Source organism: Rissa tridactyla, chromosome 1 (assembly GCF_028500815.1).
Source record: "Rissa tridactyla isolate bRisTri1 chromosome 1, bRisTri1.patW.cur.20221130, whole genome shotgun sequence".
NCBI lineage: Eukaryota > Metazoa > Chordata > Aves > Charadriiformes > Laridae > Rissa > Rissa tridactyla.
Window position 1 is genome coordinate 416,111 of NC_071466.1, and position 13,999 is coordinate 430,109.

Sequence of the window (13,999 nt, forward strand, 5' to 3'; positions counted from 1 at the left end):
CGTTTCTCTGGCTAACTCTTCCACGGTGAAGAAAATTTTTCTAATGTCCAGATGAAATTTCCACTGAAGCAACTTGTGCCCCTGGTCTCTTATCCTATCACCATGCATGGTGGTGAAGAGAGCGCCTTCATCTTCTCTATAGCTATTTTTTGGGTATTGGAAGACCGTGATCTCCCTGAGCCTTCTCTTCTGTGAGTTACAGAGGCGCGTTCCCTTTTTGACCTCTCTTTGTATGGCAGGTTCTCCAGGCCTCTCATCATCTTGGTGGCCCTTCACTGGACCATCTACAATCTTTCTCTCTCTTGAACTGGAGGAAATTCACTCCATGTAGCCTAGATGGTGGGCGTGTTTTTCTGGTAAGATTTAGCAGTACAATAAGATATTTCTAGAACTCTCTGAGGAGCTCTCATACCCAGTTATAGGTATCAAAATAGGCTTCCTGAAGTCTAAAGAGAAATAAATCTCTTTTTTTATTGGATAATTATTCAAAGTAGTGCAGAAAGGAGTTAGTCACAAGGGTAATGTAAAGGAGAACGGGTTTGAACCTATTCTGGCTGGAGACAAGGGGATTCAGCCATTAACTTCAATGGAAGGAGAGACTGACAGGCGATTTTATAAATGTGCAGAACTGGGACTGTGCACAGTTAGACTAAGAAATTCACTCAACTTCCTGTGAAACACGGAGAGCCCTGGGACAGCCCAGACTGAAGAATAAACTCTGCTAAAGGCTCTTACAGAAGCCCTCAGGAGAACAGGTCTTTTTGCTGCCAGTATGCACCTTCCCAGCTGAGAGGCTGCTTACCTGCCTTTCTGTGGAGAATTGGTCTCGAGATTTTGGTTGGAAGACGTTGCAACAAGTGGCAGCAAATACTGGCCTCGTTGTGTGAGATTTGCCTGTATCCCTCCCTTGATGCCATTTTTTTGAAGGTTAAGACTTTCTGAAATAATTCTAAGTCTCTGTACCAAATTTTTGTAGGAAAACGTGAAAGATGACAAGGACTTAAATATGAGTCTGTCTGTAATCAGTACTCTTAACAAGAGTGCTCCTCCCCTTCAGGACAATGGAGTGACTAGCTGGGACATTGTATTCCCTGTTCGAGATTTGCCGAGATGTGGAAAATACTAACCTTTAATCTGTGTCTGCTGCTAAATAAGGAACTGCTAGTAACTGATCCTCGGCCCCGAGGCCGGTAATTTCCCACTCCACAACAAATTATCTTGGGAATGCTAATGGTCCAGAACCGAGCCAAGAAGTGTTCTCACAAGCATGGTGGGTGATTGAGTATTTGGTGCTTGGATTCACTACATGGGCCTCTTTTACTTATAATATAGACGTGTTCCTGGAATTTCAGCCCAAATAATTCATATTTTTCTGTAGCAGTAGAAAAAAAAAAGACAGGAGTGTCATCTGTTGGGTGTTGGATTCGTGATGGAGCTTGGATCAGTCATTAACAGGTTCTAAGAAAGGTGTCCAAACTCAGTAGTAATTTCTTCTATCAAAAGAAACCAATGGTGTTGGTTTTGTAGAAGGAAAGTGAAAAATCTTTCCTTGAGGAATGGTTGCTTGTCCTGTTTATGTGTGAAATCATTTGGTGTACCTGCAAAAGCTGTCCAGACAGTGCACTTGAAATCTCCCTGTAGCTACAAGGAACGGAACTGAGGGGGCTCCTTAGACCTTTGACATGGCTTGACTGGAGCCATGTTTTAGGTACCATGGTTTAAATAAGACCGTAAATAATACCATTCCTGTGTTGATATTCCCAAGTAAGTAGCCCCGAGGTGAGGGCATAGGTGCAGAGTGAGAGAATGGTGGCTGCAGAGTGATTTTTATGATGTGCCATGCCATCTGGTGTTTTTCCTTTGCAAACTCTAAGCTCTTGTGAAGCGCAGCAAAATCTCAGTTTCCATTTAGAAGCAAGCGTCAGTTGTGTGAGAATGATCAGCTTGAAAACAGGTGCCCTGACATTCAAGAACCAGAATTCTCTTAAATGCCTTGATTTAAGAGTGATGGGGCAGTTCCTGATTTTGGATGATAAGTGTCAATAGCAGAGGGAGCGTTTCTGTACATCCTCATGCTGGATTCTGTTGCATCCCCAGTTGGTATCATTGCTCAGTGATGCTGAATGAAGTGGCTCTTCCAAATCACACCATCAGACAAGCCCATCCCAAACCCCTCTGTGACCAGAAGAAAGAGTTAAGACTGAGTGCCATGCTCGGCTTCCTGAACTGTACTGATGCTAGACTTGCTTTTTAGAGGGTATCGCTGCTAGTATGCTTGCTCAGGAATGACCTATTTACACCAGGTTCTGTCTTAACAACTGTACTTTGAATGCATTTTGTTATTTTCTTGTTACTCAGAACTGGTCCTTAATATATTTAATATTTTTAGTGCCCTACAGATACCAAAGCAACGTTTGGGGTCCACCTTAAAGTAGTAGGAGACTGGACAGGTATGTAGAAAAACCATTCCTTTTCAGAGACAAATACCTTTACTTAACTGTTATCTCTTTCTGGCTTCAGCACGATTGTACCTTTATTGTGGTGTGTTCTCGCTAGAGATCATCCGTGCTCGTTTTTCCCAAGTTCCTTTTATTACACTCTTGATGCAACCCCTGCTTTATTCAGATGTACATTTCTTCAGATAACGTGTTCTTCCAACTACTAACAGATCTTCTGATTGCAATGTGATAATTTTCAGCACTCCTCCATTCCTGCCTCTTTTTCTTATTTTTCGGTAGCCCGCTGCCCCTGTGCAGTGCCTCTGTGCGTAGTAGTGTCTGCAGAAATGCCGAAATGTGCAGCTCCCAGATAAGCGGATTTTGATGCCAGCAGTCTGGATGGCTGCCAGGTTAATTAACGCCTATGGTACGCTGAGATTACAGGTCGCTTTCATGTTCTTCCATGCTCTTCCATTGCTCTTTGAATGTCCTCCAGACCAGGGGGGTAAGCCAGGATTCCCCGCAGAGGAGAATGGTAATTTGCTGCTCCCCGTGACAGTTGTATACTCACGTGATAGTTGTCATTATTCCGCGGCGGCTGACTTTCTTCTTGCTTAGCACAGCATTTCCTTGTAAGGAAGACAAATACACAACACCATCTTGTTCATCTCTTATGAAGGAATGTTTTCCATGTTAATTTCTATCGGCTCGTGTTTTTGTGGAACTGAGTCAAATAAGTTTGTCGCCCTAAAAGGGATTGGACCAATTTGGGGAGAATAAGTCCCTGAATGTCTGTAGAACTTGTCGGTCGTGCTGCATACTTGGCTGTGGAAGTTGCTGAAACATTAACAAGCAAAGGTTGTGAGGGCAGTGCCGTACGCACATACGCTCCGCAGTCACCCTCGTTTTCTGTTCTTGCTTGAAGTATAGGATTTCAGCCATATAGAGCCAGATGATGAGACTAATTAGCCTCGGGTCTCCTCCAGTATGATGGCTCTTGTTAAGCATCATTCCCGCCCGGGAGTGGACAGTGGGCTACTGGGACAAGTGGGGTGGACAAGTACAAGCTAAATGGGTTTTCCAAAAGAAGTGGCATCTTTGAAGTTTTGTGACTGCTTCTGTGGTGTGAATTGTTCTCTGTTAGCATTTAAATATTATTCTCCCACCTCAATATCTATATTCTCCATGGAGAGGCAGGTCTGCCTAGGTAGGACTGTATGAGACTCAGGACGCTGTCGCGTTACAGAGACCGTTTGTTCTATGACTTTTGCTAAACAGGGATATCTCTGCCGGGGTCAGACAAGCTGTCAAAAAGCAGGTGGTTTACCCAGCCCTTTATGCCACATCTGTGCCACGGAGCCTTGTTCTCACCGAGTCCCTTAAGCCCTGTGACAGTTAATGGTCTCTAATCCGCTGACTGTTTGAGGAAGGATTATTATGTTTGCCACGTTCCTTATAATCTTTCTTAAGCGTGCTCTAATGGCCTCTTCTGCAGACAGGATATTGGGCTGGAGGAGTTTTTGTGTGACATACTGTCATTTGAGCTCTTCTCACGACCTGTTCTCTCAGCCTTTATCCTATTGACCCAAATTCTCTTTTGTAACACTTTTTCACATTCCTGACAGTTTATGCCTGACACCAAAGAGAGTTAACAATTTGTTTCAGAGAACTCAATTACAAGCCTTAATTAAAAGGATGCCAGAAGAGCGCAGATACGCTCTGAAATATGGAGAAGAAGAACCGGTTAGTTTGAGATGTTTCTCCTCTTGCCGGCTTCAGCTCCTGCTGCCCGCTCCTGGGAGAAGTGGTGAAGGAACAATTTCCTGCCATTAGCTGTAAGGACTGGAGGAGGGATACGCGCTGCCGGCAAACCAATTCTGCGAGTTACGCTTTGGGTCAAGTCTCAGACACCGAGTCTTATGCTTTGAAAATTGAATAGAGTACTTCGTGGCCTTAGTGACTTTGGTGTGTAGGTTGGGAAAGCAACTGCATGTCAAGAGGAAAGATAAGGCGTAATAGAATTGTCAGCTCCCGGTGAGAAGTTGCGGTTAATGGAAAGTCATTTCTTGCCCGTATCCCGGTGCATATCGTTTTAGATATCCGGTAGAAGAAGCAGCAAGAAGCAGCTTCTGAAAAAGGCAGTCACTCTAGAAGTAATTTTTTGCATAGGAGCAGATATTTAGTAGATTTTCAGTCAATACTGTTATTTGCTTTTTAAAGCAATGATTTGAATAATGAAAAACATATGACAGAAAAAGTAGGGAAGAGAGGAAGAAACCTCAGAAACGGTAGGTCTGAGACCTTCGCAAACCAAACGGTCATCCGGACCCCGAAGTGATGTGTTTCTTGCTCCATTGAAATCAAATGGTGCTACCTGAGCTTAGAAGAACTGAGAACCTGACCTTCTCAGAAGGAGATTTGGATAAAGGCACAACATTCCCTCCCTTTAGGTAGGCAGCGGCACCCTTTAGATAAATTTCCAATACAAATCTGAACTCTTTCATTTCTCGTCTGTGTTATGATGGTGTTAGTAGCTGTGTTGTGTGTAACTTTCATGCCCTTCACGGCACAGAGAGGCACGCAGGCACTGGCATTGCTGCAATGTGCCCGCAGATGCCCTGTTTAGCAGATTCTTTCACCTGAAATCCTTCCCGTGGCTCCCTTCGTACCTCTGACCTGTTCACGTGTCTAGTTTAGGATGAGATGAGCCATGCCCCAAGCATGCCTTTTTCTCTTCATTCTTTGTAAAGGGAGTCTAGATACATACATAGCTACCTCAGAGGTGGTTAGTTTAGTTAATTGACAATTAGTTGTGATTTTTCCTGTGGAAAGATTCCTAACATGGTTTTTCCATCTTCTGCCATGTGCACTGGGTGTTGCGAATAGTGGAACAGCTATTACAGACCTCCCTAAAGACTGGTTTTGTGATCATGTAATTACTATCCTTGTGCTGACAAGCGACTACTTAAGTCAGCACTGATTGTATTAACAAAATGTTTTGTGGCATTGTGATGGCTCGTACTATTAATGCAGTTATTTCATCATATTACAGAGGTGAAACCTACAGCCGTAGACCACAGCTTAGACTGTCAGGACTTAGACACCCAAGTCACAATGGGTTTAGAGCGGCCCATCTGTGGTAATTGCAAATGTGGAGCCCTGCAGGTTGGGTTAGCCCTGTGGCCCAGAGCTAACTTGTCATGTCTTCCTCTGCGGCTGAGCCGGTGGGTGGCAGCTTTAAAGCCTGCGGTAACATTGCAGCCCCTCGTGCACGGATCCGAGGTGGGAGATCCATGGATTAGCTAATAAGCTAATCTTGTTACCAGCCTCCCCTCTAAACCTGTTTTGTTCTGCTTCTGTCATATCTCTGTGGTCGCCTATTTCTCCTTCAGCTTGGAAAAAATTGTTGTTAGTATTTACAAAAGGGTTTTTTGAAAGTTTTTTTGTCTCACTTACTTACTGTCTAGTTTGTCCTCAGCATTGTCATCTATCAGCCTTGTGCTTCCTCTGTCCTTGCTGCTGCCTCAAGTACTACTGCTTGTTTAGTTTCAAAGCTGACATTTCATCTGGCACCTCTGGAGGAGAGAAGAGAGGCCAGGGGCCATGCCTCATGTCCAGCCACTTGACAGCAGTGAAAAAACCACACGACAGTGTATCAAGACAATGGATCTCATTCACTAGACAAATTTCAGGGTGCAAGACACAAAGTGATATTGATGATGCCAAAATAACAGACTTCTGAAGCAACGCGGCATGTTTTGGTGGAAAAACAAATACACAGCACTCAGGTGTTAAGGTGAACTGCATGTCTTAAGGCAATAAAACATTGTGTGGTGCTGGTACAAATTGATGTGGGACCGTGTTTAAAACACTGCTGCGGTTCTGCGCTCTACAGGGATTTTTGTCTTGTAGTGACATCCTCCTGCTGTGTACTCGCGTGTGGTCCTGGAGACATCCACAAGGCCTGTCCACCATTCGGAGCAGCATGCCATCCATGGGCAGAGAGCTGGGCAGAGAAGAACCTCATGAGGTTCAACAAAAGCAAGTGCAAGGTCCTGCACCTGGGGAGGAAGAATGCTAAGCACCAGTATAGGTTAGGGGTGGACCTGCTGGGAAGTAGTTCTGAGGAGAAGGATCTGGGGGTCCTGGTAGACAGTAAATTATCCATGAGCCAACAATGTGCCCTTGTTGCCAAAAAGGCCAATGGAATCCTGGGCTGCATAGGGAAGACTGTGGCCAGTAGGTCGAGGGAGGTCATTCTCCCCCTCTACTCTGCACTGGTGAGGCCACATCTGGAATACTGCGTCCAGTTTTGGGCTCCCCAGTTCAAGAGGGACAGGGAACTGCTGGAGCGGGTCCAGCGTAGGGCAACTAAGATGTTTGAGGGACTGGAGCATCTCCCTGATGAGGAAAGGCTGAGAGAGCTGGGACTCTTTAGCCTGGAGAAGAGAAGGCTGAGGGGAGACCTTATTATGGCATACGAGTATCCAAAGGGTGGGTTGAAGGAGGATGGTGCCAGACTCTTTTCATTGGTTCCCAGTGACAGGATGAGGGGCAACGGGCACAGGTTGGAACATAGGAAGTTCCGTTCAAATACACGGAAAAACTTCTTTACGGTGAGGGTGACAGAGCACTGGAACAGGCTGCCCAGGGAGGGTGTGGGGTCCCATTCTCTGGAGATTTTCAAGACTCGCCTGGATGCAGCCCTGAGTGATGTGCTCTGGGCAATCCTGCTTTGGCAGGGGAGTTGGACTAGATGATCTCTAGAGGTCCCTTCCAACTCTGAAGTTTCTGTGATTCTGTGATTCTGTATTTATTGTGGGGATGCCATAAGAGCACTTTAGTACCACCCATTGAACCTGGGACGTCTGTCCTATAGGTTGCCAAATGTCGTGGCAGCAGGAGGTGGTGGTGTGTGCGGGAACTCTCCATCTGGAGCCAGGACAGACAGATCATGGGGTACCGATCTGCATCACCCTGTAAACTCTAGGTCTTGTCAGAAAATACACATCTTTGCTTATTCTTCCCGCTAGGGATGAGGGTATACACGGTCACTAGGTCATCTAGGTGCTTATTTTGAATGATGTGAATTTTTGTCAGATATTGTCATAGTCCTTTTTCTGGAAGGTCCAGACTTGGAGCAGGAAGTTCCAGCGGAAAACAAACATTTTTCAGTTAAAAACAACAATTTTCCAGAACATGGCAAATGTATGAAAGCATGGATCTTGTTTAACTCCCTGTGGACTAAAACCTCAGACAGCAAAGCGCACACACCCCAGATGATAGTTTTAAACAGACAAAAATTTTCAGGCAGTTGTTTGGGACTTTGGAGGCTGACTAAGGATTTTTTGCATACTCACCAGAAGAAAACAAAGATACCTTTTGAGTGGCTCTGAAGGAAGAATGATCTAAACTTGCTGGGCTGGGAGGGTTTGTCAAATTGTTGAGGAGCATCTACGTGACCTTGCTAAGCCCCTGCAGCTCCTGGTTTAGAGAGGGCCTGAAGCATCCCAACGTGCTTTGCTGCCCTTAAATGGAGTTTTGCAGCAAGCGCAGGAGCTAGCAAAGAAGCAATAACCCTGGAGACAGTTTTAGAGATATTGAAGTAGTGGATCATTCAGTCAGTATCTACTATATTCTTAGTAGATCTTGATTCAGACTGGAGGAATGTGTGAAGCAGAAGGTGACAAGACTACAAAATCTGCCCGCAGGGTGTGACACGGTTGTCCCGGGATCACTATAACGGCTACTGAAGCTATTACCTCAAGCTCTGTTTGATTTGGGCCTTTTTCATTCCATAGTAACATGTATTTTGTTGTGTTTAGTTATTCCATGGGATTCCTGGCAGGGTGTAAAGGCGTTAATGATGTGGTACTGTCAGCAGTTCCAGCAAAATCAACGTGCGGTTTTGGAAGCTGAAGACAGAGATGGAATAGATGTTATTTTCCCCTGTTAGATTTTATGTCTACCAATTCTTATATTATCAGTGAATCCTACGTAGACTTCTGAGGAGGATATCAGAATTGAATGCTAAAAAGGTTTAATTGTGTTTCTTTTCATATAATTAGACATTAGTAATAAAAATAATACTGTTGCATTACTGAGAAGTTAAAATACCTTAACAATATAATTAGCCACATTGTGCCATAAGGAGTACTATTTTTATTCTTCATTGCCATTAACGTTCATTAATTATCCTATTTATGACTGCAAACAAGCTCAATAAAAGACAGGATTAAGAGAATGGAGCAAAAGAAGGAGAACAGATTTAGTTTACTGGCCCAAAGCTGAGAGCCCCTTTCCTCTGATTAAAGAATTAATGCTGAAGGTGAACACATCTGGAGTTTTGGCTCCAGACCTGGATTGTTTTACGTTAGTTGAACTCCAGCTGACTTAGTCCCAAAACCAGGGTAACTTGAGTCAGCTCCGATTTGAACAGTTAATGAGTTTTATCTCTACAGGGAAAAAAAATTTTTAGGTGACAAAAGGAGTAGGACTTCCTGCTCTGAAGTCCTTTCTTCATGCATCCTGTTATTTGTAAGCTTCCGTATTTTTGCATGTCCCAGGCTCTTTTTATTCATTTAATGATTATAGAAAATGGCCAAATGATGTAAATTATTTTTATCCTTTTATACAATACACACAAGATGTGTGGATGTTGGTGTAGTTAAGAACTGACCCAAGAATACAAGGCTGAAGGATTCCTCGCCATGCCTCAGAACTCTGAAGTACCCTTCTGAAGGGAACGACAGGAATGAAGCCTGTGGAGCACATGGACATGTAGCAGCTGATGGGATCGAAATGAACGTAGGGAAAAAAAGCAAAAAGCTGCTCTCTACTTTGAAAATAGAATCACAAGATAGAAAAGCTCTAGGACATGTATCTGAGAGGACTGCCAGGCAAATTTCTGGGGTTGTAATCACTAACACGCGGTGTTTGCCTATTTAAGAACGCAAAGTTGCTGTCCTGGAATTGCCTGTGTTTCACCATTTTTCTGTTAATCTTTGCTTAGGGAAGCAAATCTTTGCTTAGTTTCACCATTTTTCAGTTAATCTTTGTTTAGGGAAGAAAATCTTCGCTGAGTTTCACCATTTTTCTGTTAACCTTTGCCTAGGGCTGCTTAGGGAAGTCCCATTCTTGTGGTGGTTTCTGTGCAGAGGTACACAGCGGCTTCCAGCAAGGAATTTGCAAAGTCTGGCTGGACTTTCTGGTTCCTTTGTGTGAGCACCTTTAACAAGCTGAGGGGTGTAATGGTTTCTAGAGAAATTTGAGGGTTCACATCAAAACGCCAGCTCTTCATGCACGCCTGCGCTTCCCTGGGGGCAGCAGTGGACTCCCCTAGATGCCACTCAAGTTTTGCTGAAGAATGCGTACCAAATGTCATCTTGTTTTGTTCCCAGATCATTGAAACTTCCTCCTCAGGGACAGAACAAAAACGCAGACATGCTTCATACTTGGAATTATGATTTACCACAGTTGAACTAACAATTGCTAGTTAAAATCTCTTAAAAAGAGATTTGAAAGGTTTCTTTTTGGGACCTTTTTCTAACAGATTGTAAAAGTGCTGTAGTTAATTAGGAAAAATATATTTCATATTTGGAGCATTAAAAATATAGGAAAAACTCCTGTAGGAACTGTTGATATTTATAACCTTTATGATCACAAGGGACAATTATCTTTATGTGCTCCGAACTCCTGCGTGATGCTTTAGAGTTTCTTAGAATAATTTCTGTACAGACGTTAACATAAACCAAACCCAAAACTTGGGATTGAAAGAGTCTGCTGTTTTTTCTGCTTGAACCATTGGATGTCCGTGGGCTCTTTCTGTGCTGTTTGTGAAAATGAAGCTCAACTTTGTGATGATGTCATAATTTAGGTTTTTTTCCTGTTTGGTTTTTTTTTTTACCCCTTTACTCCTTCATTTCAGAGCAAGAACCACCACTGAAAAATGTGTGTGCATTTTAGTTGTTGCCTTTTTATGTGCAAATTCTTACAGAAAATGAGCACGGCACCTTTGAACCTTCTGTTGGGTTCATCTGTTGTACAAAGTTGAAGTTTTGAGACCTTGCATTTGCCTGGCTCTTTACTTTCTTCACCTTCTTCACTTCTAACATTCCTTTTAATTACAGAAGTGGGCTTGCTTCTCAGTAGAGGTCTCATCATCGATTTAGGCTGTGGTGTGATTTAAAGCGTAGCTCTCCATTGCCGTGAAGGCCACTAGGAACAGTGGCTGCTGGGCTGTTGAGAAGACTACCGACCGTGCTACCTCGTATTGCTGCTCATTCCCTGGTCTCTCCTACCCGTCTGCTTATATCTACAGGTGCCTTGTCTAAGTTGGATTGGAAGGGAGAGAGGCCGTCACTTGCTCAGAATTTACTCTGGGCTCAGCAGTTAACTCTGTGGGAGTTAATTAAAACTCCCACGACACTGCAAATGTCATCATGATCAAATAATGTGGTGAAATGACTTTTTCACCCTATTTACACAGCCAATATTGCATAGCTCCTTGTTGGCACGATATTGGCGTTGAAGTTCTAGTTAGGATATCCCACCTTCTTTATTGCTATTGCATTATTTTTTCTCCTTCATTCCAAAAGTATGTTTACCCTGCTTTTCGTCAGCTGCATGTCCTCACCCCAAACGTCCTTCAAGCAGCAACTGTCTATTCCAAAATCTCTTTCTATTCCAAGATGCATGAAAATCAGTGCTGGCGTTGTTCATGTGAAGCAAATCCTACACCCCAAATTTCAACATCAATTCCCTACAGCCCCTTGCAGCCCAGCATTCGTGTGCCACACACACCTTCCTGTTGCTCCATCCGGTCCTTTGACTTTTGTGTGTGCATTGTTTCTCCAATGCATCAAGCACTAGCTGGAGAATTTGGGTTTTACCGTAAAGAAATAGAGCCAGTCGGTGATCCAAGAAGTTCTGAGGAGCATCTTGCAGCCACAGTTCTTCTCTGCCCCAGTGCTCCCCTGGAGATCTGTTCCATTAAATCATAAATATTATTAGTAAAAATCTGCCACCAACTGACTATGTACTTTTCAACTGTAAAAGTAGGATTCCTGTGAAAAAAAAGGGTATGTGACAGCCGCAAAAGTGTTACGTCTTCCTTTAAAGAAGAAAACCAAATCTCAGAACTTGCACTGGAGGCACCGTGTTGTGACAATGGGCCAGCAGCAGGTTTCCACAACTTGTCAAAATAGGCATGTTGGTGTCTGCTATAAACAGAATGGAAGAATTGTGTTTAAAATGTTTATGGCTACGCATTTTGTACAAACTTAAACCACACGTGAAACTACGTGCTCATCACAGCTCTGTGGTGGTCTATGAACCTCGTGGTGCCGTGCCTCAGAACAGCGGATGCCGCAGTGCAGAGCGCAGGCGCGGGGGCAAGTTCCTAAAGGGAGTGGAGTCAGGCCACCAGTGCAATCCAGTTTTTAATATAAAGGCATCCTTCTGTGAGTGTCAGTCCACTAAATTAATTTGTAATTAGACCCCAATTTTTTTCTTTTGATCAGGCTTTGAAATTTCAAAAGGTGGTGAGGCAGAAATGCCTTAAATACGCTAGAAAGTTTTAAGATGCTGCGAGGTAAATTAATTGCTAGTGCGTCCGACTTTGGGGCGAAATTTGAAATGGTAGTTGCTACGTGCTGAATGTGGCATTTCTTATCGACGCAAATTAGCTCAGTATTAGCTAAATGCCATGAGGAGAAACTGTAGGAGGGAATTCATAGCCTGGAAATCGCTTCCAAATTGTGAATGGGATCGCAGCCGTGCGCCTCGGGGATGGCGCGGCAGAGTGTGCGGTGACGGCAGTAACCGGCGCTTTGGTATGAGGCGCAGCAGCTGACGGGCAGGGTGCAGCGTGTATTTTGTTTCACTGACATTATAACCCACATTTCTGCAGCTCCGGCATGTCCTTCTGCCTCTTTTTCTTCTTTATGTAAAGGGTTTTTTTGATGAGAATGGGGATAAAGTGACAGAGCTTGTTTCAGAAAGGATATCACGATATTTCTTATTTGTATAGTTTGTGACATTTGTAGCAGATTAGACCAAAGTACGCTATAATGAAATAATATACCATGAGAGGCAAGTTTTGGGGGGGGAGGTAATATCGTTTATTAGATCAGCTGAAACAGCCGGAAAAAACCAGGCTGTCTTTGAGGCATGAGGTGCCTTCAGCAGCTTTGACAAAGAGGCAGCGAAGTCAAAGCAAAGAGCAGGGAATGAAATAACATTCCCTGTGACTTTTTAAAGCATTTTTTTCCTTGAGAAATAAGAGTGATAAAATTGCCTATTAAATGAATATAAGATGCCCTTCCCCCCCTTTTTTTTAAATTAATTTACCTTTTCCATGAGAAATATTATTTGTTTCTCCAAAAATTCACTTGGTCAAAAACATTGTCCGAAAGCCAAAAATGTCACTTGTAAGTGCTCTCCCCACTGCCTCTTAGGATTTGTGTGTCTCCAGCTTCCTTTATCTTCTCTTGGCTGGGTTCCCCATTTGGGGTATATTTGCTGTAATATGCCACGGTCTCGCTCTCTCGGAGAAAGAAGGCGCTTGCATCGTGGTAGATAGAGTCCGTCTGGCAACTCTAACTGGGAAAGGAGATGGGCGCGTGAGAAAACTCCACTGTGACTGGCATGAAGCGCTGCATTTTATTTACATATACGTGCCCACACACATCCCTCCACTTTCAGCACTCGGGTGGGTTTTTTCACATTTTAATGTGTTGGGTTTTTTTCTCTTAAAATATCGACATCCTATCTAAAAAGCCATTTTGATTTAAAATGTTTGACCATCTCTAGAGAGTAAAACTGGGACAATACTTTATGCAAGGCATCACTGTAGTTTTGGTAATTTGAAGGGACGCTGTGCTGTGCGTGGGAGCTGACAAACAGTGGATGACTGCTTGGATTTGTGACTTACCTGAAACCAGACAATTTTAAGTTCTGCTGTAGTAAAGACCGTGATCGTGAGTAAGAGAATGCCTCTCTGCTGGGGAGAGGGCCTGGGAGGTCTGTGAATCCAAACAGGCGCATTTGTGTTTTCATGTGTGTTGGACAAGGGGGGGCTCAGTGGAAGGTGGCATTTACCGAGGCCTGTTGACACATTTTTCAGTGTTGAAGGGGGATTTTGGGGAGAGGAGGAGCTTCAGAGATTACTGGCTATTTTGAGTTTTGCTGAAATGGCTGCTGCGATGGTTTCGCTGTACTGCCGGCGATAACTAGCGCACCGGCAGCCGGAGAAGCCTGCTTGTGTTACGTGACATGAAAAGAAAGCAGCGGGCAGTTTGTGCTCTTCGTTCCGATAAGCGGTTTTAAGGACTACCTATCTCTTCCCATAAATTTAACATGCTCTCTTACTCATTAAGCACACCGTAAGTGCCATTTCCTCAAGGAACATGACAGAGACGCCCACGCATTTTCAAAGCCGAAGCTGTGATGCTTTGCCGTGCTTTGCCCAGTGTCTGGTGCCAGCCTGACGGCACAGGGCTTTCCCTCAAGGATGTCACTTATGCTCCGTTAGCTGAGTGTCTCTGGAGCTTAGCCGTGAC

General features: G+C 43.9%; 1 protein-coding gene across 4 annotated transcripts in view; it reads left to right on the forward strand.

Moving 5' to 3' along the window:
* NOX4 (NADPH oxidase 4) overlaps window positions 1-13,999 on the forward strand; it is a 116,864-nt gene that overhangs the window by 44,514 nt on the left and 58,351 nt on the right. For all 4 annotated transcript variants that reach the window (XM_054217834.1, XM_054217840.1, XM_054217838.1 and 1 more), the window contains exon 12: window positions 2,390-2,450. In XM_054217834.1, coding sequence (XP_054073809.1) covers window positions 2,390-2,450 — 61 coding nt within the window. The remainder of the gene's footprint in view (window positions 1-2,389; window positions 2,451-13,999) is intronic.